A 26,280-nucleotide genomic window follows, 5' to 3' on the forward strand; every position below is an offset into this window, starting at 1 on the left:
GGCCCTCCGAGGGGCTCTGTGGGGACGCCAGGGCTGGTGGAGCCCCTCACCCAGCCCCGGAGAGCGCTTGGAGGATTAACAGCTCGAGTGGCTTTGCTCCTGAGCCAGCGCTCACGTGCGCCCACGGCTCCCTCAGCCCGTCTTCCCTGGAGGGTGCACGTCAGCTTGTTCCTGCCATCTAGGCTGTGCTGTCTGCCGTGCGGTCGGGGTCCTGGGGCCGGGCCTGTGTGCAGGGCTGGCGTCGGGAGTGTTTCCTGCCCCACTCAGCTCCGTTGCTGCCACCTGTGAAATGGGGACGGGACTGTGCTTGGGGTCGGAGCGTCCGGCCCCTTGATGGGCCAGGTTTGCTGTGAGTGACGGCACAACGCCCGCACTGGGGTCGTGGCTTTGGGGTCAGAGGGATCTGGGCTTCACTCTCCTGTGCTACTTGCTGGCCATGTGACCTCAGACGGTCCCTTGATCTCTCCAACTGCTTTTCTCAACTGGAAGAGAGCAGAAGAAACGGACCGCACCCATTTTTACCCCAAGCATTTTTAACCGTGTTCCCTTGACACTTTGTCCCCATGAGTCACACATGAGAGCCGGAGTCTTTCCAAAGGCGCCGTGGTCACTGGTGACACCCAGGGTTAGGATCAAGCTCCGCCCCTTTTTGTTTCCTGATGTGGCATTCAGGTGTGGCCTGATCCAGGGGACGGGCCAGTGCCCCATGGCCCTGGGTCTCCTGGTCCTGGAGCCCCAGGCTGCATGGGCCTGTCAGCCTTCTTCCTGCCCTGAAAGGCGGCACAGCGCAGAGAAAAGCCTGTCGGCAGCCAGGGTGGGAGTCTCACCAGGGCCTGGGCCTGGGCAACCAGCCCAGATGGGAGAAGCTGCACGGCTCCGGCAGATGTGCGGGCCGCCTGCGGAGCAGCTGGCTGCCCACCACGCACGGTCCCGCAGCCCTCCGCATGCCCCAGGGCCCAGGTCTCCCCCTCCTCGGGGCCTTGTTGCCCCGTCTGTAAACAGGACCAGAAACGGGCCGACAGGGTGGAGCCCAGAAGTGGGGGTGTCCCGAGGAGCTGATGGGAATTTGCTGTCTGCTGGCCGTTTCTCTCCAGGCCCCATTTGCCCCCTCCCGCCGGATCACGGGAGGGTCACACGCGAGCAGGGCCTCGCATCCACGCAGACGAACCCTCCCCTCCCAGCCCAGAGGCTCCATGACCACAGAGCAGAAGGGAGGGAGAGCAGCCCCGGGCCTTGAGTGTCCAGACGGGCCCCCGCAGCCTCGGGGGCGCCCGCCCCACGTGGTCGGGCTCTCGCCTCTCGTGCCGCCCAGGAGGTGGTCTCCTGTGCCTGCCCGGGAGCCCTGTTCGGTGTATCCACGAGATTAGGGCTCTGCCCCGCCACGGGCAGCAACCCCACAGCGCACCGGGGCCGGGACACCCGGGCAGACGGCTGCCGCGGCACTTGCCGTGGAGGCGAGCACGGTGGTCACGCGGCACCGCGCCTGGGCTGCGGGGAGCCCCGTCAGCGCTGAGAGCAGCCACTGGTGTCTGCTTTGGGGATGGGTCCCCCCCAGGCCCAGAGGGGCTGAGAGCCTGGCCAGGGTTGTGCAGGGACCGCAGCTCAGCCCAGCCGGCGCCCTGCCAACTTCCCGTGGTCACCGAGCACCCACCCTGCCGGGCCCTGCCCTTTGGCCCTGCACCTGTTGTGTCATGTGACCTTGCAACGACCTGGGAGGTGGGCACTCTCATCCCCCACTTAACACGAGAGGAAGCCACGGGCAGAAAGGGACACGCCCTGGTACCGACCCAGGTCCTGGAGCCTCGGGGCTGACGGGGGTCAGGCCTCATCCCCTGGCAGCTGGGTTACTAGGAGCTCCCTCCCCCCGCCAGGCATCTCAGTCCCAGAAGGGCAGGGACAGCCCTGTTGCTGAGAGCTGCAGGACAGACACCACCTCCACCCCCTGTCCCCTTATCTCTCTTGTCTTCCTAGGGCCTCAGCTGCCACCCAGTCAGGACGGTCAAGTTGGGGGCAGCAAAACGGCTGGGCTTGAGAGCTGGTGACCACGGGCAGGTCCCACCACCCTCAGTTCCGGACCATGGGGGGCCCGGTGAGCTGCATCTGCAGTGGGAGGGGCTGAGCCAGCATATGAGTGAGCAGGCCAAGGGGACAGCGAGGTGGCTCGCCCCGCCCCGCAGACCCCCACTGACCCCGCTGCCTGGTCTGCTGCGTGACCTTGAGTGAGGTGCTTGCCCTCTCTGGGCCGGGTTCCACGTTGGTGGAACCCCTCGGGGCCCACAGCCTCCCAGCCTGCCCTGCTCTGGGCCCAGGCCCTTGGAGACTTCTAGAACCCTGCGGGGGGGGGGCCTGCTCACCCCTGGCGTTTTCTCTCCCTCTCTCCTTTTTCTCTCCCTTTTTTGTGACTTTTATCAAAGGCAAACAGCGTGATCCTGAGATAGGGCCACTCCCGACAAAGCCAGGGCCAGCTGGCCCCAGGGAGCCGCAGGGTGGGGCCGGGCGGGATTAGATAAGTGGGTGCTGGCAGTGACCCCAGGGTGGGCGCCCACACGCGGATCCCAGAGCCCACTGTCCAGGGCGGGGGCTGCCAGGCGGCTGGCCTTTGTACCCTGGAGGCCAGTGGCCATTAGCACAGAGCCTGGCCCCTGGAAGGAGGGGCCCGCCGGCAGGGCGCAGGAGGCCTCCCTGAGCTCACCAACACTCCTGCAAACAGCAAGGCTACCCGGTCAGCGCTGCCAGCCCGCCTGCGGGGCCATGGCTCGGTGAACCTGGGGCCTAGGGGGCTGGGCTTGGTGGGCCCCGGAGCCAGATGGGTCCGGGTTGGAGCCCTAGATTCTCGGTCAGAAAGGAGCTCAGGTCTGGTGGGGTGACTGCAGCCCTTGCTGCGCAGCCTGGAGCAGGTCTCGAGCTCTCTGGGTGTTATTGAAGGAGGGCGCCAAGGGCTCCAGGGCGTGGGGCAGAGCCAAGTCTGAGGGCAGCTCCGTGCAGCCCTGGCGGGGCCGTAGGCCTCGGGACACCCGGGCGCCGGGGGAGAGGAAACGCGGGGCCAGCCGCGCCGACCGACAGGCTGTCTCGACTCTCGTCGCAGCCGCCAGCCCAGCAGGTGAACCGAGGCTCAGCGAGAGCCGGGCAGAGGCAGGACTCAGCCCGCTTGTTGGCTGCAGACCCCATTTCTGCCAGCCGCCACCCCATCTGCTGGGCTCCCAGGATGGGGTCCTGAGCCTGGCCTGGGGCAGCGATGCCCAGTCGCCTCCTTCCCCTGGCCCCTCGGGACGCCGTCGAAGGGTTTTAAGACCTAAACAGGTGTTTAAATCGCAGAAATGTGCAAAGGCTGAATTTTCTCATCCGGATCCTCGCAGATGCTCGGGGGTGAAATTGAATCCCAGCGCGGCGTATTTGCTCTGGAAACGATGTGTGTGGGGTTGTACGACAGAATAACTTAGGCTTTGTCCTGACTCTGTGCCGGTAGTGATGGCCCGACCCCCGTGGGGAGGTCCACCCAGGCAGCGCAGGGCTTGCCCCCTCCTCCAGAGGAGACCAGGCTGCGGATGGGGAAACGTGAGGGCAGAGCAGGGAGAGTCAGCCCTGCAACGGGAGAGCGGGGGCTCGCCTGCCACCCCTCACCTCCCCTGCAGCAGCCTCTCCCCGCCCTCTTCTCTGTCGCCTCCTGCCTATGACTAGGAAGACCCAGAAAAGGGTGTCAAGGCCCTGGCCAAGAGCATGCTGGGGCTCTGGTTCAAATCCTTCCTGCCAGCTGTGTACCTTGGGCCTCTCCCTCCGTACGCTGGGGGGAATAACTGCGGCACGGCTGGGAGGAATCCCTGTGAATTACGCCAAGCGCTTGACCAAGGCTCGATAAACAGAAGCCAGGAATTGTGTTAGGACTGGGAGTTCCCAGGGCAAATGGCATCACCCCTGCTGTCCAGCTGTGGGGACGGAGGCCATGGTACAGAGGTCAGGGAGCACTCGGCCACGACCTCACCGGAGCTGGAGTTCTCTGTGGCCCGCTCTGGAGCTGGGAGGAGGAAACAGAGACATGGGTCACAGGAGGCTGCCAGGGCAGAGGACATCTCCACCTGGAAGTCGCCCTGACTGGCCCACCATTGGAGCTGCCGCCACCCATGTTTCCTGGGAGCCCTGAGGGCAGAGGCCATGCCTCCCTCAGCTCTGCCCCAGGTACCCACGTCGGGTTTTGTGAGTCCAGAGGCTGGGTTCTGGCCCCACCTCCGGCCCGGGCTCGCAGTGTGGCTTGAGCACTCCTGGGCCTCCCTGGGCCCCAAGTTTCCTGTCAGTGTGGTTGGGAGCTGACCACTTCCATGGCCACCACTGTCTAGGTCCTCCAGCTCTTTCAGAGGCCGTTTAAGAATAGCTGTGTCTTCCTGTCTGTCACTCTCCCAGCCAGCTCCCATCCCCAGCTCAGCATCTCCTGCCCCCAGCCCCTTCCTCACTCATTCATACTTTCATTCATTCTCAACCTTGAACTGAGCCCCCACCAGGTACCCAGTCTGCGAGGAGTAGGTGGCCTTGCCTCTCCTGACCCCCGTTCTTTGGGATACAGTTTTATTTCTTGTTGGGAGAGGGTCTCTGATAGGTGCTAACTGGGCTTTAACACCTGCTTGACTGTGCAAGGGGTTGGGCAGGAACTGGGAGCTGGAAATAGTTTATCTGAGTGGATGGATGTTGAACATCACCAGGGCCACCGTAGACAGTTTCACAGGTTGTGCACTGCACAAGGGCACTGAATGAGCTGGGGCTGAGATCCAGCCATGTTCCCACCATGGAGCCAGGCATCTGCTATGGCCCTGCATCCACCCACATGGGGTACCCTTTCTAATGCCCAGCCTCTCAGGGACGGCCTCCCCTGGACCAGGGAGGGGGCTTCCAATGGCGACCACTGCCCGATCCTCAGCCCACATCGCTCAGATCCCTGGCCTCCCTGCCTTTCCCAGGCCTCGACCATCCCCCAGCAAGCCCTGAGTGGTGGGTTCTGCCCCGTCGTGCAGAACGGCCGCCTTTATCAGGAGCCGTCCTCCCTCTGGTGGTGCGTGATACCCAGGAGATGGAGTGGCTGCCACGGAAGCACCGGCCACGCTGTTATCTGGGAGCCGGGGCTGCCAGCCCTGGGGCGCGATTAGGGGCCACGGCAGTTTGTCTGTGGTGCAGCGTGGGCGGGTGTGGGGGCTCACTGGCTCTGCCCCTTCCTCTGGGGGGCTACCAGTACTGGGGATGAGCTAGGGCCAGGGCTCTGAGAGAGGGGCCTCAGGACCCCACAGGTGCAGCGAGCCAGGGGTAGACTGGGGGCCTGGGGCTGCACCCCACCCCCGCTTGCCCGCGGAGTGAGCTGGGCCAGCCACCTCCGGCCCCGCCGTGTCCCTGAGTCTGTGTGGGACTTGGCCCGCACTGGGGAAGACTGGACTGAATTCCCCACTCCTCTGACCCCCGGGAAGGTGGGCGCCGGCCTCAGATGGACGGCACTGTCTCGTACTGGGGGGCCCAAGCCTGACAAGCCAGGAACAGGCCCTGGACACTGAAAGGAAAATATGTGACGGCAACAGAGGGAGTCGTGGCCACTATCCCTGGCTCGTCTGTGGCCCCAGCAACACAACTGCAGTCAGAAAGGGTGTGGGCCGACCCCATGCGGCTTAGCGCAGGTCTGGCTGTCTGGACGGGCACCCTGTGTTGGGAAGCGGGATGATTCCGCCTTGACCCCACCGTCCTGAGGGGGCGGATGGGAGGGGGCAGGTGGTACCCAGCTCAGCCCACGGTGGGCTCCCCAGCCAGCCTCAGAAGGAGAGCGTGGACCCGTCGGATGGCTGGCCAGGCCATTTGGATGGACAAGTGAATGCCCAGCAAACCTGCCTTTAGACAGCCTCTGCCCACACGCCCACGCCCTGGGGCCAGCTGGGCGGGGTACCAGAGACCCAAATATACCCAGGACAGCAGCGGCCCGGGCTCAGATCCCGGCATCCCACTGCCAGCTATGTGGCCTCTCGGGGCCTCAGTTTCCTCATCCGTATGGGGGGGCCAGGAGAGGGCCGACATCATAGGGCCATTCGGGCAGGAACGGGTGACTGCATGCCGGCTGGCACCCTGCAGGCCCAGGGGTGGGGGGCGCCATGCGCAGAGTCCTGGCTGGGACCCTGGCATCCTGGGTGCACAGGTAGAGGACACGGCCCCTTGTGGGCGGGCTGCAGAGTGACATGGCCGGCCTCTGTCCCCCTCGCCGCGGGGCCGATAAAGGGCGCCGCCTCCTGGCCACGTCCTGGTCCCCTGCCATCTTATCTGCCCTGGGGAAGACAAGGACCCAGTTAGAACATTGTAGCCGGGCCTCCTGGTGTATTTACACGTTATCTGTGCCATTAGGCCGGCGGTTATCTGATAATCGGGCCCATTAAGGCCACAGCCCGCCCGATCGGGGATCCAGGAAGCGGGGCCAATGCAGCAGCGCTTGCTCGGGGCCCAGGCCAGGCCACGTGAGGCCTCTGTGGGCCCAGGCAGCCCAGGTGGCACCCGAGGCACAAGGCGGCCCCGCCTTCCTGGGCAGAGGGCGCGTGGCCTGGGGAGGGACTGCCCTGGGAGGGCACGGCCACCATCATCCCCTCGGCTTTGAGGACACTGAGGCTCGAGACGGCAGGTAACGTGCCAGGTGTGCGTCTCCCAGGGCGGCCCGGGCAAATTCACACCCTTGCTGCCTCGAAGCATCAGCAGTCTACTCTCTCACAGCTCTGGAGCCGGAAGTCCCGAATCACGGCGTGGGCAGGGCCGCATTCCCGCAGAGGCTCAGATGCAGCGTCCCCCCAGCTGTATCCCACCAGTCCCCGCCCCGTCTTCAAGTGGACTTGTTCCTGTGTCTCTTTTTTTCTGTGTGTCTCTTACGAGGACATTTGTCATTGGCCGTAGGGCCTACCGGATAATCCGATGGTCTCACCTTGAGATCCGATCTCAGTCACATCTGCAAAGACCCTTTGTCCAAACAAGGGAACATTCCCAGGTTGCGGGCCACGTCCAGCCCCCCCCACAGGTCACGTGGGTCGTGCGCTGAGGCCGGGCTGAACCTGGGAGCCCACCTGCAGACCCTGTGCGACCCCAAGCTCCCTCCCCGTGAGGAGGACTGTGGTGGGGCTCCTGGCAGAGGCCGGTCTGTCCACGTCAACGGAACCGAGTCCTGCCGGGGGCCGGGCACAGAGGCCACTCCCCTAGCTGACACAGGAGCCACAGCCCGGGCCACGCAAGCTGGCAGAGTCCGGGAGCTTGGCCCTGACCACAGCACAGGTGGCCGCGGCCCGCGAGCCTTAGGCCCTCAGCCGGGCGACAGGCCGCTCGGACAGGCAGCCGCCGACCAAGGGCCTCGGCAGGAGTTGGGTCCAGACCTTTCCAGAGAGCAGGCGGGGGTCCTGCAGGGAGTGATGCTGGCGCTACCCGAGCGCAGTCCGGCTGCGCCGAGGGCCTCGGCCGGCAGTGGGCGGGGGAGGGGAGGAACACTTGGCTCCAGGCCTGGCTCCCCATGCTGGGCCCTGTGCTGAGATGCTAAGAGGATTGGGAGGTGCGGGGTCCCAGCATTTCACAGCTGCCCACACGGTCGTGCTCTGCGGATTCTGGGGCTCAAGCTGATGGGAAGGGGCTGGGAGGACCGTGTGGAGGGGACGGGAGGCGGTCTCAGCGGCGTCATCATCCTCCACTCTGCCTGCCCCCACGTGAGGCAGTAGGGGTGACCCGGCTCCGTGTGTGCGCCCTAGGCTGTGCAAGGCACGCGCGTCCCAACGCAGCCGCCAAGGTCCCGCCGAGCGGTGCGCCCACCTGCTCAGTGCAGCTGCAGGCGCCCTGCTGTCCTATCTCTGCGACCTGCTGTCCCCCAGAACAGGTCTCACTTCAGGGGCTGGCCTGGCCCCCAGGACCCGGCACCAGCCACCATCCCCGTAACCTGGGCCAGGGCCACCCTCCCGCTTCTGCCCTCAGCCCCCCAACTGCTCCTGGGGGGGCGGGTGCCGCAGGACGGGCTGGACCTGGGACCTGGACCTCCTCACACCTCTGACCTCTCTCCCCGCAGATGAGCTGAAGCTGCTGCTGCAGGACGGACAGAGGTGCGTGCGGGCTCGGCGCAGCCTCGCCGAGGGCCTGTCCTGGGGCCCGTTCCGCGGGAGCATCCAGACCAGAGCCTCGTCCCCCGGGCAGGCGGAACCGGTAAGGAGCCCTGACCCCGGCCGCAGCGGCCAGGACAGTGTCTGGCCCAGGGCACGGGCCCCGTCAGCCCCCTGAGCCAGGCCCGGGCTAGACTCCCGTGCAGAAGCAACTGCCACTCCACGTGAAACATGTCAGGAGATGCAGGGAGGAGTTAACTGCCTGGGAACACAGGGAGGGCTGCCTGGAGGAGGTGAGGCGGGGCCTCTGGGACCTCGGGGTGACACAGGGAGGGCTGCCTGGAGGAGGTGAGGCGGGGCCTCTGCGACCTCGGGGTGACACAGGGAGGGCTGCCTGGAGGAGGGATTCTTTCAGCAGGCACTTAATGAATGAGTAGACGTTGGCGAGGCAGAGAAAGAGAAGGGCTTTCAAGGGAGGGAAGCAATAAGGAACCAAGCGGTGGGACTGGACCTGGCCTGTGGCCTGTGGCTGGGGAAGCAGGCAGGGACTGCCCCCCGGCACTGGGCTTCACGGGTGGGGCCACCCCTCGTGGTAAGCGAGGTGGTTATTCGTTGCGTTTCCGCGCCTGTGGCCCCCAGACGACAGGGAGAGGGCGCTGCCTGAGCGTCTCTAGCGCGTGCCGACGACCACTGGGCTGTCGTTTGTCTCGGGGTTGCTGCTGAGCTGCTCTCAGTTGTGGGCAAGTCGGTGTGGCGTCCTCTCGCAAAGGGTACAAATGCTCATTTTAAAATACGTTTCGGTTAAGCAAGGGCGTTGACGTATGGGAAGCAAGTGTGGGGCGGTGGAATGGGCACGTACGGTGTGGTGGGAACCGGGAGGGGCCTGTGCTGGATGAGAGTTCATGGTGACGCTTGCCTGGGAGGCGGGGCAGCACCCGGGTTGGTCCCCTCAAGCCCAGGCTCAGGTGCCCCAAATGTGCAGGCGCAGCCATGGCCTGGGCCCTTCTGATGCCTAACGTGCCGTTCAGGTGTGGCAGGTGCCCTGTGATGCTGGGCCTCGTGGGCCTCTGATGGGCCTTCGCTGGCAGTGGCGGGGCTGTGGGGAGGCTTCCCGCCAGCCCTGCGCCTGGAGGCCAAATGCTGCCTTAACAGCTGGGACTTGGCCTGCAGCAGGGCTGGTAGAGAGCCGTGGGCAGGATCCCCAGCTGCAGCTCTCGGACTACAGCTCACAGCCCGCACCCACTCCCGTGTGCAGTGAACCCTGAGCCGTGGGTCACGCTGCCTCAGAACCTCAGCGCTGGGGCCCGGGCCTCGGGAGATTGGAGACGTCTCAGCTGAGGCCCCTGGGCTGCCCACGCTGCCTCTCCCAGCTGAGTGGCCAGGTTCAGAGGGGCGGTGCTCACCCAGACCACTCAGCCAGGGGGTGGGAGCCGGCCCAGGACCAAGGGCCCCCACTTTCAAGGCCAGGCCGTCCCCATGGCACAGGGTCCAGGTCCTGGGGTCTCCTACCCTGTGGCTGTTTTGCCGTGTGCCCCCAGGCAGGCCTCCACCTCTCTGAGCTTCTGTCTCCTCGGCCTTTGGGACCTCAGCGGGGGGACCCAGGGGAGCCCTGAAGGGTCCTTGAGACCTGCAAGGTCCTGCAGACCCTGCAGCCTCCCCGCAGAGGAGAGGGTGGGCAGAGCAGCAGTTCCTCTGTGACGTGGTGGCCTCCCAGGGCAGCCGGGCGGGTTAAACGCAGGGATCCACGTGTGGTGCTTACCCCAGGGCGTGGCTTGGCAGGCAGCACGGCCAGCGGCCCTGCGGGAGGGATGACCCTCTTGCCCCGTGGCCCCAAGCAGGGAGAAAGCAGTGGGAGCTCAAGCAGGGAGAAAGCAGTGGGAGCGCCAGTGTGGACTTCAGCTCCTTGGAAGGAGCCACATTTTGGCTCCATTGTGTGACCAAGGCTGTGGTATTTACAGCAGTCTCTATAGGCAATGAGCTCCCCGTCACTGGAGGTGTACAAGCAGCAGTCGACTCTTAAGAGAGAGGGTAGGCCGTTGGGGGGAGTTAAGAGGAGCTCCGTGACTCTCGTGTCTGGACTCTCAGAGAATAGCCATAAGCGGTGATGGGACAAAGCCGGGATGGCTGAGGACTGGGGAGCTCAGTGTGTCCTGAGCGGGGCCTGCACCTCTCTCCTCTGCTCCCTCCTTGGGGACAGTCAACCGCTTCCAAGATGGACAGTTCCAAGTGCGTGTTCGAGACGCACTGCTGTGCGCCCATCCTTATACTCGGCCCCTCGTTTTCTCCACCCACCATGAGGCGGGTACTGCTGTTCCCATTTCCCAGATGAGGAAACTGAGGCTCCAGGAGGTTAGGTAACTTGCCAAAGTCACCAGGACCAAACAGCAGAGGGGAAATCACTATTTTCCTAACCACAGAGACCCCTGCAGGACGGGGATGGGGGGCTGGAGAGGCCCGCACCCCCACCCCCAGGCCCTCCCCTCCCGCCTGCAGCCTCCTCTCCAGGGGTTTTGTCCTCCTTGGGCCCAGGGCGCAGGTCAGCCTGGGGAGACTTGGCGTGAGGTTGAAAACCCTCTCCAAGCGGAGAGATAATCCAGGGAGTGCGCCAGAGAAGCGGGCCTCTGAGGCTCTGAGGCTCTGCAGAGGGGCCCAGGGAGGAAGGAGCTGCCTGCTCTTCCCTGCAGCTTTATCTCCTGCAGAATTAAATCCTTGATTAACCCTTATCTCCCCAGCAGGCACTATCTCCGCCTTGGCGCCGAGTGTCCAGACACACGTACAAGATGATTGATTTCTTAAAGATATGCGTGCCTTTCCGATACTTCATTTATTGTCTAAATATTTTCGCTAACATTTCAGCAGGCCCCTTATCGAGCTCAGCTGATGGGCCCCGGTTCTCTCCCCCGTGTACCTCCCGCCCCTGATCGTCCTGTCACCCGCCAGGCAGTTTGTCTTCGCTGTTTGGAGAGGGAAGCGGGAGAGGGGCGACGCTGGGGTGTGGCAACCCTTTCCCACTGGTCTCCTCAGGCCCAGGCTGCTTGCAGGCCAGAGGGGAGGCAAGGAGTCTCCCCTCACAGTCCCTGCACACACTGGGCGTCGGGGGCGGTACCCCAGAAAGGACACAGCACGCAGAGCCTGCCAGGAGTCGAGAATTGGTTCTGACACCAACTTGCTGTGGGACCTCAAGGTCCCCCAGGATCCAGGTTCCACCACAGAAACCCAGGGCTTGGAGGTGCAGCGGTTCTAAAACTTGTACCCAGCTGCAGAGGAAATGTTCAGGATGGATGGATGGGTGGTGGGTGGAGGGGTAGATGGTGGAGGGAGGGATGGATGGATGGAGAGACAGGTAGATGGAAGATGGATGGGTGACGGTAGATGGCAGATGGATAGGTAAAGGTGGGTGGATGGTGCATGGACCGGTGAGTGGTGGATGGATGGTGGATGTGTGGATGTACGGATGGATAAATGGATGGTGGATGGATGGTGGGTGCGTGGATGCGTGGATGGATAAATGGAGGTGAATGGATGAGTGGTGGTGGATGGATAGGTTGGTTAGTGGATGCGTGGATGGTTAAATGGATGGTGGATGGGAAGATGGTGGATACATGAGTGATGTTTGATGGACAGATGGACGGTGGATGGATGGGTGAACGGTGGATGGACGGGTAGATGGATGTGTGGACAGAAAGATGGTAGACAGATGGGTAGAAGGTGGATATATGTACAGGTAGATGTTGGATGGGTCGGTGGGGACAGGTAGATGGATGGATGAGTAGAAGGTGGATGGTCAGGTGGATGGTTGATGGAAGTGTGGATGGTGGATGGACAATTAGAAGGTGGAAGGATGGGTGAATGGTGGACACATGGGTGGGTGGATGGATGGGTGGATGGTAGACTGCGGGGGATAGTGGATGGACAAGTAGAAGTTGGATGGCCGGGTGGATGGACAGGGGAGAAGGTGGCTGCATGGGTGGGTGATTGGATGTGTGGATGGATTGGTGGATGGTGGGTAGAAGGTGGATGGAAGGGTGCATGGTGGATGGATGGGTGGGTGTGTGGAGGTGTGGATGGATAAATGGATGGCAGATAGACGGGGAGAAGGTAGATGGACTGGGAGAAGGTGGATGGACAATGGATGGTAGAGGGATGGGTGGATGGATGGGTGGATGGTTATGGAGGGGCAGTTGAGTGGATAGTGAATGGATAAATAGATGGTGGATGGACAGATAAATGGCAGATGGATGATGGACAGTAGATGGACGAGTAGCCAGTGGATGGGTAGGTGGATGGTGGATAGATGGGTAGATGGATGCATGCACAGGTAGATGGGGAATGGAAGGCTGAATGCTACATGGATGGGCAGGAGGTGCATGGATGGCTGGATGGTGGATGGACAGGTGGATGGTTGATGGAGGAGGGATGGTGGATGGACAGGTAGAAGAAGGATGGTGGATGGTAGATGGATGGATGGACAGGAAGATGATGGATGGACGTGTGGAGGGTGGATGGAAGAGTGGATGGTGGATGGATAATTAGAAGGTGGAAGGATGGGTGAATGGTGGATAGATGGGTGGATGGATGGACAGGTAGATGGTGGATGGATGGATGGTAGATGGATGGGTGGAAGGTGGATTGCAGGGGATAGTGGATGGACGGTGGATAGTAGATGGACAGGTGGATGGTTGTGGAGGATCAGTTGAGTGGATATTGAATGGATAATGGATGGTGGATGGACGGGTAGAGGGTGGTTGGAAGGGTGTGGTGGATGACGGGTAGATGGTTGTTGGAGGAGTGCGTAGATATTGGATGGAAAAATGGTTGGTGGATGGTGGATGGACAGGTAGATGGTGCATGGACGGATGGATAAATGGTGGATATGTTGATGGTGGATGGATGGGTGGATGGTAGATGGACGAGTAGCAGGTGGGTGGATGGATGGGTGGGCAGGTGGATACGTGGATGCATAAATGAATGGTGGATGGACGAGTAGATGGTGGATGGATGGGAGGTGGGTGGAAGTATGGATGGACACATAGATGGTGGATGGATGGGTCAATGGTAGATGGACGAGTAGCAGGTAGTGAATGGTGGATGGACAGGTAGAAGGTGGATACATGGGTGGATGGCGGGGGGAATGATGAAAGGATGGGTAGAAGGTGGATGGATGGGTGGGTGAGTGGATGAATGGGAGGATGGATGGATGCATAGGTAGATGGTGGATGGGTGGACAGGTAGATGGTATACTGATGGGTGGAAGGTAGAACGATGGGCAGAGATGGGTAGACGGGTGGGTTAGTGGACGTGTGGATGAATAAACGGATGGATGGAGGATGGATGGGTGAGCGGATATGTGGATGGATAAATGGAGTGGATTGCCGTGTGGATGGTAAGAGGAGGGTGGATGGTGGATGGGTGGGTGGGTGAATGGATGTGTGGATGGATAAATGGATGATAGATGGACAGGTGGATGGTGGGTGGACGGGTGGATGGTAGATGGCCGAGTAGCAGGTGGATAGTTGGGTGGATGGATGGACGGACAGGTAGATGGAAGGTTGAATGCTAGATGGATGGTCAGAAGGTGGATGGACGGCTGGATGGTGGGTGGACAGGTGGATGGACAGGTGGGTGAGGGGATGTGTGCACGGATAAAGAATGGTGGATGGACGGGTGGATGGTGGATAGATAGGTGAGTCAGTGGATGTGTTGATGGGTTAATGGATGGTGGATGAATGGGTAGAAGGTAGATGAATGAGTAGATGGTGAATGGATAGATGTTGGCAGGATGGGTAGATGGATGGATGAATGAACAAATGGGCCCTCACTCACTCGGCCCATCCGTCTGTCCAGTTGTCCTCCCACGGCTCACCCACTTTAGCCACGAGGCCACCGTGACATCAGTGAGAGCCGGGAGGGTGCCCCCTGGATGGCACGCAGGGCAGCAGGTCTGAGCCTGCCTGTGAGGCTGACGTGGGACCATCCAGGCCCAGCCGCCAGCTGACCGCACGCAGATGGGCTCTGAGCGGTGGGGCCCCTCCAAAGGCCGCTGCCAGCGGTCATTGCCTGGCACAGCCCGACTCCCAGCAGGATGATCCCGGGCCAGGGGGTGACGGGGCTGCGGTGCACGAGCCCGGTGCCCTCCTGGCGAGGCCCCTCTTCCTCTGGCTGTGATAGGGAGTAATTCCCAAGGGAAGGCGCTCAGCCCAGGCGTGGTGCATCATGGGTCTTTCTTTGCCAGATGGGGCCATGCCTTGAGCCGCCCGTGTCGTGCTTCTCTTGCCTCATGAAACGTCTGGTGCCAAGGGTGGAAAGCCATTGCCTCTGGCGATGGTGAGTGGGACTCAGGCGGGGGCTTCTCAGGACACGCTGAAAGGGAGAGATGAGTGCAGGCCCCGATCAGGGCCTGCCCCAGGTTCCCGACCTCCCGCGAACCTGCCCGCAGTGCCCTGGGGAGGCGTTCTGCAGGCCCCCACCTCCCCTCGACGCTACTTCACGCGCTGTATGGCGAGTTTGGGAACAGCCTCAGATACGGCTGTCACAGCGGATGCGGTAGAGATGGGGTTTCTGATGGCTATCAGCGGGCACAGAACCCAGACACTGACCTCTTTGTTGGGGGAACAAGGAGGGTTCTCAGATGCACCCAGAGAGTTTAAAGTGGCCGTCCGCTGTCCCGGGGCTGGGTGGGGCAGCCTGGAGTCAGGAGGGAGGGACAGGGCGACCCCCAGGGCTAAGGCAGGGTAGGGGCCAAGCTTTTTTCAGACGCCGCACCCGGCCTGTCTGGGGTGAACCCCAGACCCAGCAGTGAGCCTGGGGCGCCAGTGGAGGGGAGGTGGCCGGCAGTACACACATCTCTGATCGTTTTAGGCTCGCACCCCGCTGCCCACGGGCAGGGCCAGGAAGGGAACCTGCCTCAGCCTGGCGCCTCCGACCACCAGAGAAAAGGGCTTCTGTTCCAGGGCTGCTTGGAATTGGGGGATGGGGGGAGAAAATAAATAACGGGGCAGCGGGGCGAGCTGTAGCCCTAGCGCACGGCAGGGTCCAGCTGCCCGGGACAGTGCGCGTTGCCACCCCACAGGGACGGGGACAGGGGCAGACTGGGCATGGCCGTGCTCCTCTCCCCGGAGCCGTGGGGCGCCAGCTCTTGCACCCTAGGGTCCGTGCGCAGGCAGGGAGGCTGGTGATGGTGGGCCCAGCCTGCCTCATTTAAGTGGGGGCCAGGGGCCCCCAGAGTGTTAAGGGCTGAGGGAACGAGGGTGAAGGGTCTGGTGGTCATACGGCCTGGATCTCCTGGCCCCTCTCCCTCCTGTGAGTCAGGCGCGGGGTGCAGGATGCAAGGCCCCCTCCAGGTCCCCACGTCCCCTGCCCCTCACCCGCCCAGGGCAGCCACCAGGCGAGGGGCCGCTCCCAGCAGGAGGCACACAGCCGGGAACACAGCGCCGCCGTCTCCCCTCCACTCAGATGGACGGAAAATTCAGGGGTTCTGCAGCGTCAGCAGAGCTGTGCGCGGGCGCTTTTATCATGCCGCGAACACGCCGCTCCCGGGAGTGATAAGCATTAAACCGACCGGGAGGCTGTCAGTCTCAGTTTGAGGGTTTAGAAATATTGGGACGAATAATTAGATTTCATATCGTTACCGCAGCACCCATCGGAGGATCAGGCAGATTAATTTTTTTCTCCCTCCTCCACTCATTAATATTCATTAGAGACTCAGGGAGACCCCGGCCTCCGCCTCTCTGCTGGCCCAGGTCAGGATGGCTGGGCCGTGGGCGCCGCCGGTCAGTCGCTGCTATGCCAGCACCCCCCCCCGGTCCCGCTTTGGCCCCCCAGCCTGTCCGCAGCTGTGGGTGACGGGGACCCCCAGGTCTGCAGCTGCTTTGGCCCCCCAGCCTGTCCGCAGCTGTGGGTGACGGGGACCCCCAGGTCTGCAGCTGCTTTGGCCCCCCAGCCTGTCCGCAGCTGTGGGTGACGGGGACCCCCAGGTCTGCAGCTGCTTTGGCCCCCCAGCCTGTCCGCAGCTGTGGGTGACGGGGACCCCCAGGTCTGCAGCTGCCCGTTAAAGCATGCTGCTTGGTGGAGACACTCGCCCCCAGTTGATACCTGGCGGTTGCTGGCCTGCCGCCCCAGTGGACATCAGCCTCCTAGGTCCGAAGGCTGTCCTCTGCCCACTGTGTCCTGCGGGCCAAAGGGAATGGAGAAGCAAGGGTGGCGGGACTCCTGTTTGTCCTGTGTTTGTCACGTGCTGGGCGGCTTCACACAGGCTTCCACTTCCCAGTGCCCCAGGGAGACTGAGTCAAAGAGGGATGTGACCCACCCCCAGAGCAGGTGGCAGCACAGGGACGGCGGAGGGAGCCCCCGGGCTCGGGGCATTGCCGTTTGCAGGGAGGGCGGGCATGGTGCTATTGGGCACAGTCAGGGAGTCTGGACTGGACCCGATGCCCAGCTCTGGAGCCCACGTGCTCCCTGCAGGCAAAGCTCAGTAAAGCCGTGGTCTTGGACCAGGCGGGGAGATGCCCAGAACACGTCAGGGGACCTCCCATGTGTCACTGCTCCAGCCATCCCATCACGCTAGCTTCCTGGCCAGCTGCCCCATGCAGGTGATGGCGAGTGACACTGGGCCTTGAGTTAGAGCTTCTGATACACAGTTTGACTAAAAAGCTTTTATTTGCATAAAACAAAGAAAATACTCAGACACGAATGTGCTGTGCCTTTCCACACGGCGCCCAGTGGCGGAGCTTGGGGACCCCCTGCAGGAGAGGAGCCGTCCACAACCCATCCAGCCCTGGGGCTGTGGCCTGAGGGGCGGCTGCGGTCATCACCCTAACTTTCTGCGGCCAGTCAGGGCCAGGGTCTGTACCTCATCGCCTCCGTGTGGCAAGGGCCAGCCCCCTCCCAGAACCATGTAGGACAGGGGACGTATGTTTGCAGTGCCGCCTGGGGAGGGTGGGGGAGGGTGCCGGAAATCAGGCCACCCCTTCTGGGCGCCGCTGGCAGCCCCGAGTGAGAACCGAGCTCAGGAGTGCTCTTCCACTCCGGGCGCTGCAGAGGCCTGGCTCGCAGACCAGGAGACAGCGTGTCTGGGCGAGGGGCTGACCACGGTCTGCGAGCCGCAGGGAGGCCAGGTGCTGAGACAGTCCCACAGCTCACTCTGTAGGTCTCTGGGGGCCTGTGTGTGGGAGGAGCCTGCGTCCGGTCCAGTGCCCCACCAGGGAGGGGCAGCAAGAACGGAGGTCCGGGTGTGCCTCCCCGCTCTGCCACTCACTGGCTGTGTAACTTTAGGCAGGTTGCTCCACCTCTCTGGGCCTCAGTTTCCAAGGGAAACCAGCACCTGACCCGCGGCAGGCAGGCACTGGATCCCTGCTGCATGCATGCGTGTCGCCAGCGCTTGGCGAGGACCCGCAGCCTGGACAGGGCGCCCACGGGGCAGACTCTCAGGCATCCCTCACAGGGAGCCCCCCGCTGCCCCGGCCAGCCTCTCCTCTCTCCTGCTGACTGTGTCCGAGGGCGTGACTGAGTCCTTGCTGACCCCCCTCCCTGCCCCCAGAGCCCGGCCCTGACCCTGCTGCTGGAGGACGAGGCCTGCTGGCTGAGGACGCTGCCCCGGGCCCTGACCGCGGCCGAAGCCAACTCGGAGATCTACAGGAAGGGTTGGTATCCTGGCGTTTCCCTCACTGCCTTCCGGAGGGTGGGGGGTCACGGCTCCCCCTGGGCCGGCTCTTAAAGGGAAACCAGCCTGCTTGGGCCGGGCCGAGGGCCTGGTCACCGCCGCCACCACACGCCCAGTGCCCCCATTAATGCTTGCCTAGGGCTGGACAGGCGTCGGCCCCGGGGGTCGGGGAGAGCGGGCCCAGGCCAGGACTGCCCTCAGGGCCTCTGGGAGACCACAGGGACAGTGGACACTGGCAGGGCCTGGTGGGCCCACCTGGGGGTGCCCACTGGACCAGGGCCCTGTGCGGCCTGACTCCCTCCAGGAGTGGTCAGGAGGGCCATGTCCAAACCCAGCTGGGGGGCCTGGGACAGGTCCCCTCACCTTCTGGGGCCTCTGTTTTGTGAAGCCGAGGAAAGCTCCACGTCCCTCCTGCAAACCTGCACTTTCCAGGAGTGGCCCTGGGAGGGCGGGGTGGGGTGGGGGGACCCCCCCATTACAGATGAGGCAGCTCAGGTCCCGGGGAGGATGTGGGGAGCCAAACACCACAGCATGGCCGCGGGAAATCCACCTCCTTCTTCTGGGGCGGGGGGGGGGGGCTCCGCTTTGGTAGAATGTTCTGGGGGTGTCACCCTCACCATCGCCTCCTGAGCACACTGGACTAAATGTCCTGTGGGCAGCCTTAGCCTTGTTTCAGGACAGAGCCAAAGGCCCCTGGAGGTGGGCAGGGGCAAGCTGGGCTGCTGCTCCAGCACCTCCCCAGCCCCTCCCTACCTGGGGGCCTCCAGGGCAGAGCAGGTGCTGAGGTCAGCATCCGGGGCCCTGCGCGTTCCGTCTGCCCTGCCATTGGCCCCGAGGACCTGGCTAGCACAGCACCTGTGTGCCTGTTTCACCCCCTGGCCCACCCTCCCTGCTTTGGGGTGCTCTAAGGACCCAGAGAGCAGCTGGAAAGCACGGGAGGGCCCAGGTTGGCAGCAGGTGCCCAGCTGGGGGTACATACACCTGGCGGGGACGTGGCCCAGTTAGCAGTGCCTGGCCTGTCCCCCCTGCTCGCCTGGTCAACAGGGTTCATCTGCCCGGGCAGATGCTAGCCAGGTGGCCTGGTCCCGTGGGCAGCTCAGCCCGGGTCCTGTTGGCCAAGGCTGCCCCCCACTGGCCACCGTGGCAACAGCCAAGCTGGCTGAGTAGCAAGGAGCTGGGAGGCCTTTCTAGGGCGTGGGTGAGCAGCTCCCAAGCCCTCCCCGCCGCTCTGCTCCCCTCTCCCCTAAGAGGGCCGTCGCGCTCCGACGGACACAGGCAGGGAGGCCCAAAGAGCAGGCAACACCTAGTCGCCCTGAGGAGGCAGGTGCGCCACGGAAACCAGCCGGCCACAGCTGCGAACCGGGTGTGGCTTCGCCCCGGCCACCACACCGGCTTCGGAACCCCCATGCCTAAGCTGGGGCGGCGCAGCGGGCATCAGGAGGATAAGATGGGCAGGGTCTTTGCAGAGGCGCGGTGGCCTGGGGCTGCCGGCGCCCCGTCACAGACGCCCTCCCCCCCGCAGATGGCGCCCTCTGGTGCAGGCTCACCAGGCCAGTGGCCGCGGGCGGACGGCTGAGCGTGCTCCTCGCAGCCGAGCCCCACAGTGCCCCCAGCCAGCCTGTGAAGGAGCCGGTGGAGCCCGAGGGCCTGGCCCCCTCCCCCGCCGCCGACATCCAGCTCCTGCCCCAGCAGGCGGGCATGGCATCCATCCTCGCAACTGCAGTTGTCAACAGTGAGTAACCCGCTGCCTGCCCGCCCCCACCCCAGGCTCAGAGCTGCAGGCGGTGCCCAGCTCAGGATCTGCAAAGACTGGTCACCACTGCCACCTGAGCAGAGGTGTGCCCCGGGGGCACGCACGGGGGCCTAGCAGTGGGGTTCCAGGAGGGGCTCCAGGGTGCAGTCAGCGTGCAGGGGGCCACGTGGTGAGCTCCCAGATGCTGACGGGGAGGCGGCTTTGCAGCAGAGCGGGCTTCTCACCACAGCGCCTCTAGCACACGCTCCGCGGGGTCCGGAAGGCCCTTCGAGCTTGCCAGCTGGAGAGGCCGCGCAGGGCAGGGGTGGAGTCTGGGACACATGCACCGTGGGGTGCCCAGCAGCAGCCCTGCCCTCGCTCACTAGACGCTGGTACCATCCCCACCTCCCAGTTGTGAAGGACGTGGTCAAGTGTCCCTTTGGGGCAGAGCCGCCAGTGTGGAGAGCTGCAGTGGAGGGACCACGTTTGTCACTCCTCCCTACAAGCAGCAGAGGGTCTGAGAACCGATGAGATTCACCGTTTCTCAAATCCTTGTTCAACGTCCACACCGAACCAGGCGGTCAAGGCGCTGGGGTCAGCGAGGTGGGGACAGCTGCCCGCCCTGAGGGGGCAGGCGGCACATCCACGAAGGAGGGCAAGTGGTGATGTGGGCAGTGGCTGGGGTGCTTGGGAGACACGCGCGCCGGGGAGAGCAGCTGAGCGGACAGCCCAGGCCCAGCGAGACGGCCACCGTGGCCAGAGCCAGACTCCGAGGGTGGCCCCGGACCAGGGCTGGGATTCCTTCTCAGAGAAACGACCGCGGCAGGGGGCTTTCAGGCAGCAAAGGCACAGGGCCTGCCGGGGGTGGGGGCGGGGGGGGAAGCGGCAGCGTGAGGCCGGGGCTGCAGCACGGCCGCGGGGCGGACACTGTCCGTCCCATCGCAGTCAGGATGGAGGGCCCGTTCTGAGCAGCCTGACCCAAGACGCCTGTTGGGCACTAAGTGGAGCCCAGGAGGCGACTGGGGGACACGTGCTGGGGCTCAGGGTGCGGTAAGAGTTGGGGAGCTCCGGGCAGGACGAGGCCCCAGGGAGAGACAGGACCTGCAAGACACTAGAGCCAGGGGTGAGGGTAGGCCCGCCGTGTCCCAGCTGTGTTGAGAGCAAAGGCAGGCAGCATGGAGGTCACCGTGACCCAGACACTGGCAGCCAAGTGAGGAGGGTGACACCAGAGGGGTGGGGACAAGCACAGGTGGGTGGGCCGGACAGGGCAAGGCCACTGCCTCAGGGAGAACGGGGTCCTGCAGGGGAGCTGAGAGGGTGGTGGTGAGCAAACAGGGGTCTTGTCTGACGTTGAGGTTTCAGGAAAGAAGGGTGCTGGATAGAAGGGTCTCTCAGAGGCCAGGACGGCCACCCCACCAGGGCAGGGAATGGCATCTGGTGCCCAGGGGGCTGCCTCTCTGTCTCTTTTGGATGGGTAGGTCGGGGGGGGGGGGTGCTGCAGGGAGCCCCAGGTGCTGGAGGGCTTCCTCTCAAGCCCGCCCAGGAGCAGCCTCTCTGGGCCTCGGTTTCCCTCCCCTCGGGTCTGACACTGGTCTGTGAGGGCATGGTGGGCTAGCATTGTTTATACCAACCCCACGTGGGCCTCCCCTACTGGTGGTCTAGAAGGGCTTTCAGAACCCGAGCTCCAAAGTCAATCAGACCCGGTTTAATTCTTGAGACTCCACCACTCTGGGCCTGTTTTCTCATCTGTGGAAGCAGTAAAGGTAATGCCGGTCTTGAGGTGTCTGTGCAGGTTACCTGGGCTGCATCCACCCGGGACTTGGCCCGAGGTCAGCCCTGGGTTGGTGGGGCGACGACCGTCCTTGCTAAGTTTTAGGGCCGGGGCTGGGGCCCACACGGGCCTCCGAGGCTCCCAGTCCCTTCGCTGTGCCGCAAGCAGCAGCGCAGTCCCCAGCACTGACCCTGCAGATACCAACAGCAGCCCACAGCTGGCCCCTCAGACCCGGATCCCAGCTCAAGGCCTCAGCGCTGCCCCTCAACCTCCAAATAAAAGGGAACTTGAAAACCAGAAATAACACAGTAGGAAGAGTTGAGCCGGAAACACCTCAGGCACAGGGGCATGAGGAGGGCCCACCTCACTTGACAGACAGGCACTAAATTCCTTAAGAGAGGCAGAAGGTAGAAACCTGGCAGCCCCCGGGGGGCAGGCAGACCACGTGTTCAGTAACTACCAACCAGCGGGCTGAGAAATACGTCCCAACCCGCACACGACCCCCAAAAGGTGTCCATTCCGTGTGAAGGTCGAGACCCAGAACAAGGTCTCCCCCCTGCCCTGGGTTCAGCCTAGGGGTGGCTGGCCAAGGAGCAGGGACAGAAACAACAAAACATTCCTTATCATTCTGCTGAAGCACCCACCAGAGAATGCTCACCAGCTGGCAAATCCACCCCCGCCATCCAAACCCCCAACCGCAAAGGTACTTGGGTTAAATGTAGTGAATTCAGGAAGTTCTGACCAGTAACACAGGTGTATGGGGGGGGGGCGGGGAAGGGCGGTGCACCGGGAGGCTCTTCCTGCTCTGCAGCTCCTGGCCTCAGCCCCCTGCCTACCCAGAGCCACGCTCACCTCTCGCCCTGCTGCCCCAGTGCTTGGGGACTCAGGCACCCAGCGGCCCACACACTTGCTCACACGCACACACCTGTCTCCTCGTCCTCCTCCACGGGCACCCAGCTCCACGCCAGCCCGCAAGTCCCATCGCCCCCGCCAAGTCACAGAGACAATCAGGTCACGGACCCCAGCCTCGCTTCTTCCGTGGGCGCCCCCAAGAGACCACAGTGTCTCCTTATGGGGTTCCCTGTCCAGACGCAGCCCAGGGGCCACCCACCCCAGGATGCAAGTCCCCATGGCATCCTGAAGATCCGTAGAGAGGGGACACGGAGTTACCAAGGGACACCTGAGAAGGCAAAGCAGTGAAGAGGGACAGCCCAGGTCACAAACCCCACCCCACCCCCAAGCTGGCAGACGCCGGGGCACAGCCCTCGTGTTGCAGAGGGCCCAGGGCCTGCCCCGGGTGCTAGGCGGCCAGCGCTGCTGCCGGGGCACCCCTCAGGCTGCACCCGCCTCTCCCGCCCGCAGAAGACGTCTTTCCCTGCAAGGACTGCGGCATCTGGTACCGCAGCGAGCGGAACCTACAAGCCCACCTCCTGTACTACTGCGCCAGCCGCCAAGGCACCAGCTCCCCCGCTGTGGCCGCCCCCGATGAGAAGCCCAAGGAGACCTACCCCAACGAGCGGGTCTGCCCCTTCCCCCAGTGCCGCAAAAGCTGCCCCAGCGCCAGCTCCCTGGAGATCCACATGCGCAGCCACAGCGGTGAGCCCCGCCCCCAACGGCGTGTCTCCCCGCCCAAGCCACGCATGCTCACTGCATTGTTCCTGGGGTTGCACAACTGCCGTGGACGTGCCCGAGTGGTCCTCCCACCCCGCCGAGCAGCCTCCCACAGGGCCCCAGGCCACTTGCCCCGCCTGCGACCGGCTGGGTGGTCGGCTGGGGGCTGGGCCCCCGATGGGGTCCTAGGAGGCAGAGCTTAGGGGCCCTCCACACGTGCCCGTGCCGTAGTCCTCGGCTGGCCAGGCTCCCTTACCGGGCCCCATGTTCCAGGAGAGCGCCCCTTCGTGTGTCTCATCTGCCTGTCCGCCTTCACCACCAAGGCCAACTGCGAGCGGCACCTCAAGGTGCACACAGACACGCTGACGGGTGAGCGGGGCCAGGAAGGGGGCGGCGGGGTCTGCGGGACGCAGCCACCGGCAGGGCTCTGACACCACAGCCTACCTGCAGGTGTGTGCCACAGCTGCGGCTTCATCTCCACCACGCGGGACATCCTCTACAGCCACCTAGTGACCAACCACATGGTCTGCCAGCCGGGCTCTAAGGTTGAGATCTACTCATCAGGAGCTGGGCACCCCACTGCCAAGCTCCCCGCAGGTGAGCCCCTGGTGACCCTGCGGACTGGGAAGGGGGAAGCAGGCTCGGCCACGAGGGGTGGGGGGGGGGTGTCGGTTTCGGCCTCGACGCTCCACCACCTCTGTGCCCAGCCCAGCTCTCCCTTCCCGCCCTCCCCAGCTTCAGGTCTGGCCCAGGCAGGTCCTGCTCCAGGCCTGAAGTGTGGCCCCTGGCGTCTCCCCGCAGACAGTCTGGCCGCCTTCCAGCAGCACACGGCGCTGCACGGCCCCCTGGCCTCTGCAGACCTGAGCCTGGTGCCCGCCCCATCACCGGGACTGGACAGGAAGGCCCTGGCAGAGGCCACCAACGGAGAGACCAGACCGGGCCCCCAGAACGGGGGTGGCGGCGAGCCCCCGGCGACCCCCAGGAGCATCAAGGTGGAGGCGGCAGAGGAGCCCGAGGCGGAGCCAGGGCCCCAGGCCCTGTCGCGGACGCCATCACCGCCCAGCGCCGGCCCCAGCCCCGTCCGCGTGAAGGCGGAGCTGTCCAGCCCCACGCCCGGCTCCAGCCCGGGGCCCGGCGCACTCTTCCTGCCGCAGTTGCCCACAGCGCCGCCTGCCTCCGAGATCCTGGCCAAAATGTCCGAGCTGGTGCACAGCCGGCTGCAGGCGGGCGCGGGGGTGGGCGCGCCGGCTGGCCTCTTCACGGGGGCCCCCAAGGGCGCCACGTGCTTTGACTGCGACATCACCTTCAACAACGTCAACAACTTCTATGTGCACAAGCGCCTCTACTGCTCCGGCCGCCGCCCGCCCGACGACACGCCCCCTGCCCGCCGGCCCAAGGCGGCCCCAGCCCCGCCGCGCGCGCCCCCCGCCCCGCCGCCCGCCGAGGCCGACGAGCAGCGCTCGCCGCCGGGCCCCGGGGCGCGCGAGGACGAGGCGGGGGGCGCGGCTACGCCCGAGGCGGAGACCGAGGCCGAGGCGGGCGGCCGGGGCAGCGAAGGCAGCCCAAGCCCGGGCAGCGGGGCAGACGAGGACGACGACCCCCGCCGGACGCTGTGCGAGGCCTGCAACATCCGCTTCAGCCGCCACGAGACCTATACGGTGCACAAGCGGTACTACTGCGCCTCTCGTCACGACCCGCCGCCGCGCCGGCCTGCGCCCGCCGGGACCCCCGCGCCCGCTGCGCCGCCCGTGCGCACGCGCAGGCGCCGCAAGCTCTACGAACTGCACGTGGCCGGACCCGCCCCGCCCCCGGTCGGACCCGCCCCGTCCCCGGTCGGACCCGCCCAGCCCGTCGCGCCAGGCCACGCCCCCACGCCGCCTGCGTCGCCGGCGCCGCGGCCCGGAAGCGGAAATGGAGGCGGAGGTGGAAGCGGCCAAGACCCGGCGGAAGGCCCCATCGACCTGAGCAAAAAGCCGCGGCGCCAGGCTCCCGCCGCCGCCCCTGGCCCTGCGCCCGGCCTACCGGCCCTGGCCGATTACCACGAGTGCACAGCCTGCCGCGTGAGCTTCCACAGCCTCGAGGCGTACTTGGCGCACAAGAAGTTCTCGTGCCCCTCTGCCCCGCGCCGCCTGCGCGCCGCCCCCGAGGACCAGCCCGCCATCGTCTGTCCCTACTGCCCCCCGAACGGCGTGGTGCGCGGCGACCTCATCGAGCACTTCCGCCTGGCGCACGGCCTGCTGCTGGGCAAGCCCCCGGCCGGCTCCGGCCCTGGCGCCGAGGCCCGGACGCCTTCGCCCGCCGCCCCCCGCGACGGCCTCAACGGCCAGGACCCTTGGGAGCCGCCCGCCGGCAGCCCCCGGCCCGGCCCGCCCCCGGCCACGTCCCCCGAGGCCGTGCCGGCACCCCCCTCCCACTCGGACAAAGGCGTACAGACGCCCAGCCAGGGGACGCCGGCCTCCGTGCCCAACGGCAACCACAGGTACTGTCGCCTGTGCAACATCAGGTTCAGCAGCCTGTCCACTTTCATCGCCCACAAGAAGTATTACTGCTCCTCGCATGCGGCCGAGCACGTGAAGTGAGCGCCCGGCGCTGCTGCCCTGCAGGGGGACCCGGGACGCTCCAGGCCCAGACCTCGTCCGAGAGGCTGCAGGGGGCAGCGCCCGCCTGGACCTTGGCACTTAATAAAGAAGTTCAGTTTGCTGAGCACAGTGGTGGAGCAGTCTAGTTCTCTGAGCGGGGGGGGGGGGGGGGGGGGGCCCTGCGGGGAGGGCACAGGCAGGGCCAGCAGCACCTGTAAGTACACACAGGACACTGCAGGCCGGAGTCCCGCAGTGGCCCTAAGAGCCACTCGCCCCGCACCCGGGGCTGATGGCACTGCTCTGGGCCCCCTTGGGGCACGGGGAGAGCAGGCACTGCCCTTCTGGGTCCACTGTGCCCTCCAGGATCCAGCCAGAAGCTCTGGTTTGGCCACCAGACACCAAAGGGAGGAGCTTAATCCTGGCCAGCGGACAGCTCTTCCACCTGCTCAGTGACAGGCCACCAAGGAATCAGGGAGGGGAGCATGGTGGGGAGGATGAAGCCCTGCAGTTGCCGAGGCTGATGCGGGAGAAGGGAGAGTGGGAGAGTGAGCCGCTGACAGGCACTGGGGCCCACAGCGAGCGGGCACTGGGGCCCACAGCGAGCGGGCACTGGGGCCCACAGCGAGCGGGCACTGGGGCCCACAGCGAGCGGGCACTGGGGCCCACAGCGAGCGACCCCTGGGACCTGGGGGCTGCGGTGGGCACGAGGCTGGGGCCACACCACCCCCAGTCTGCCCTGCTGCTGCTGACCATGACCTGGGCCAAACCCAAGCAGGAGGAGCCCAACTGTGGTCCTGGCACGTGGCAGCTGGGGGGCTGTGGGCACCCTCCAGCCTGGTGTCCCTGTTTGCAGT

General features: G+C 64.7%; 1 protein-coding gene across 2 annotated transcripts in view; it reads left to right on the forward strand.

Moving 5' to 3' along the window:
* ZFPM1 (zinc finger protein, FOG family member 1) overlaps positions 1–25,555 on the forward strand; it is a 67,731-nt gene extending 42,176 nt beyond the window's left edge. The window contains exons 4-10 of one of the 2 annotated variants that reach the window (XM_060131370.1): positions 8,045–8,178; positions 17,611–17,713; positions 19,256–19,465; positions 22,599–22,832; positions 23,121–23,216; positions 23,298–23,444; positions 23,649–25,555. In XM_060131370.1, coding sequence (XP_059987353.1) covers positions 8,045–8,178; positions 17,611–17,713; positions 19,256–19,465; positions 22,599–22,832; positions 23,121–23,216; positions 23,298–23,444; positions 23,649–25,426 — 2,702 coding nt within the window. In that variant the 3' untranslated portion in view covers positions 25,427–25,555. Of the gene's footprint in view, positions 1–8,044; positions 8,179–17,610; positions 17,714–19,255; positions 19,466–22,598; positions 22,833–23,120; positions 23,217–23,297; positions 23,445–23,582 lie in introns of both variants that reach the window. The other variant, XM_060131369.1, reaches the window with a different exon arrangement.
* The last annotated feature ends 725 nt before the right edge of the window (positions 25,556–26,280 follow it).

This window comes from Lagenorhynchus albirostris, chromosome 19 (assembly GCF_949774975.1).
Source record: "Lagenorhynchus albirostris chromosome 19, mLagAlb1.1, whole genome shotgun sequence".
Classification (NCBI taxonomy): Eukaryota; Metazoa; Chordata; class Mammalia; order Artiodactyla; family Delphinidae; genus Lagenorhynchus; species Lagenorhynchus albirostris.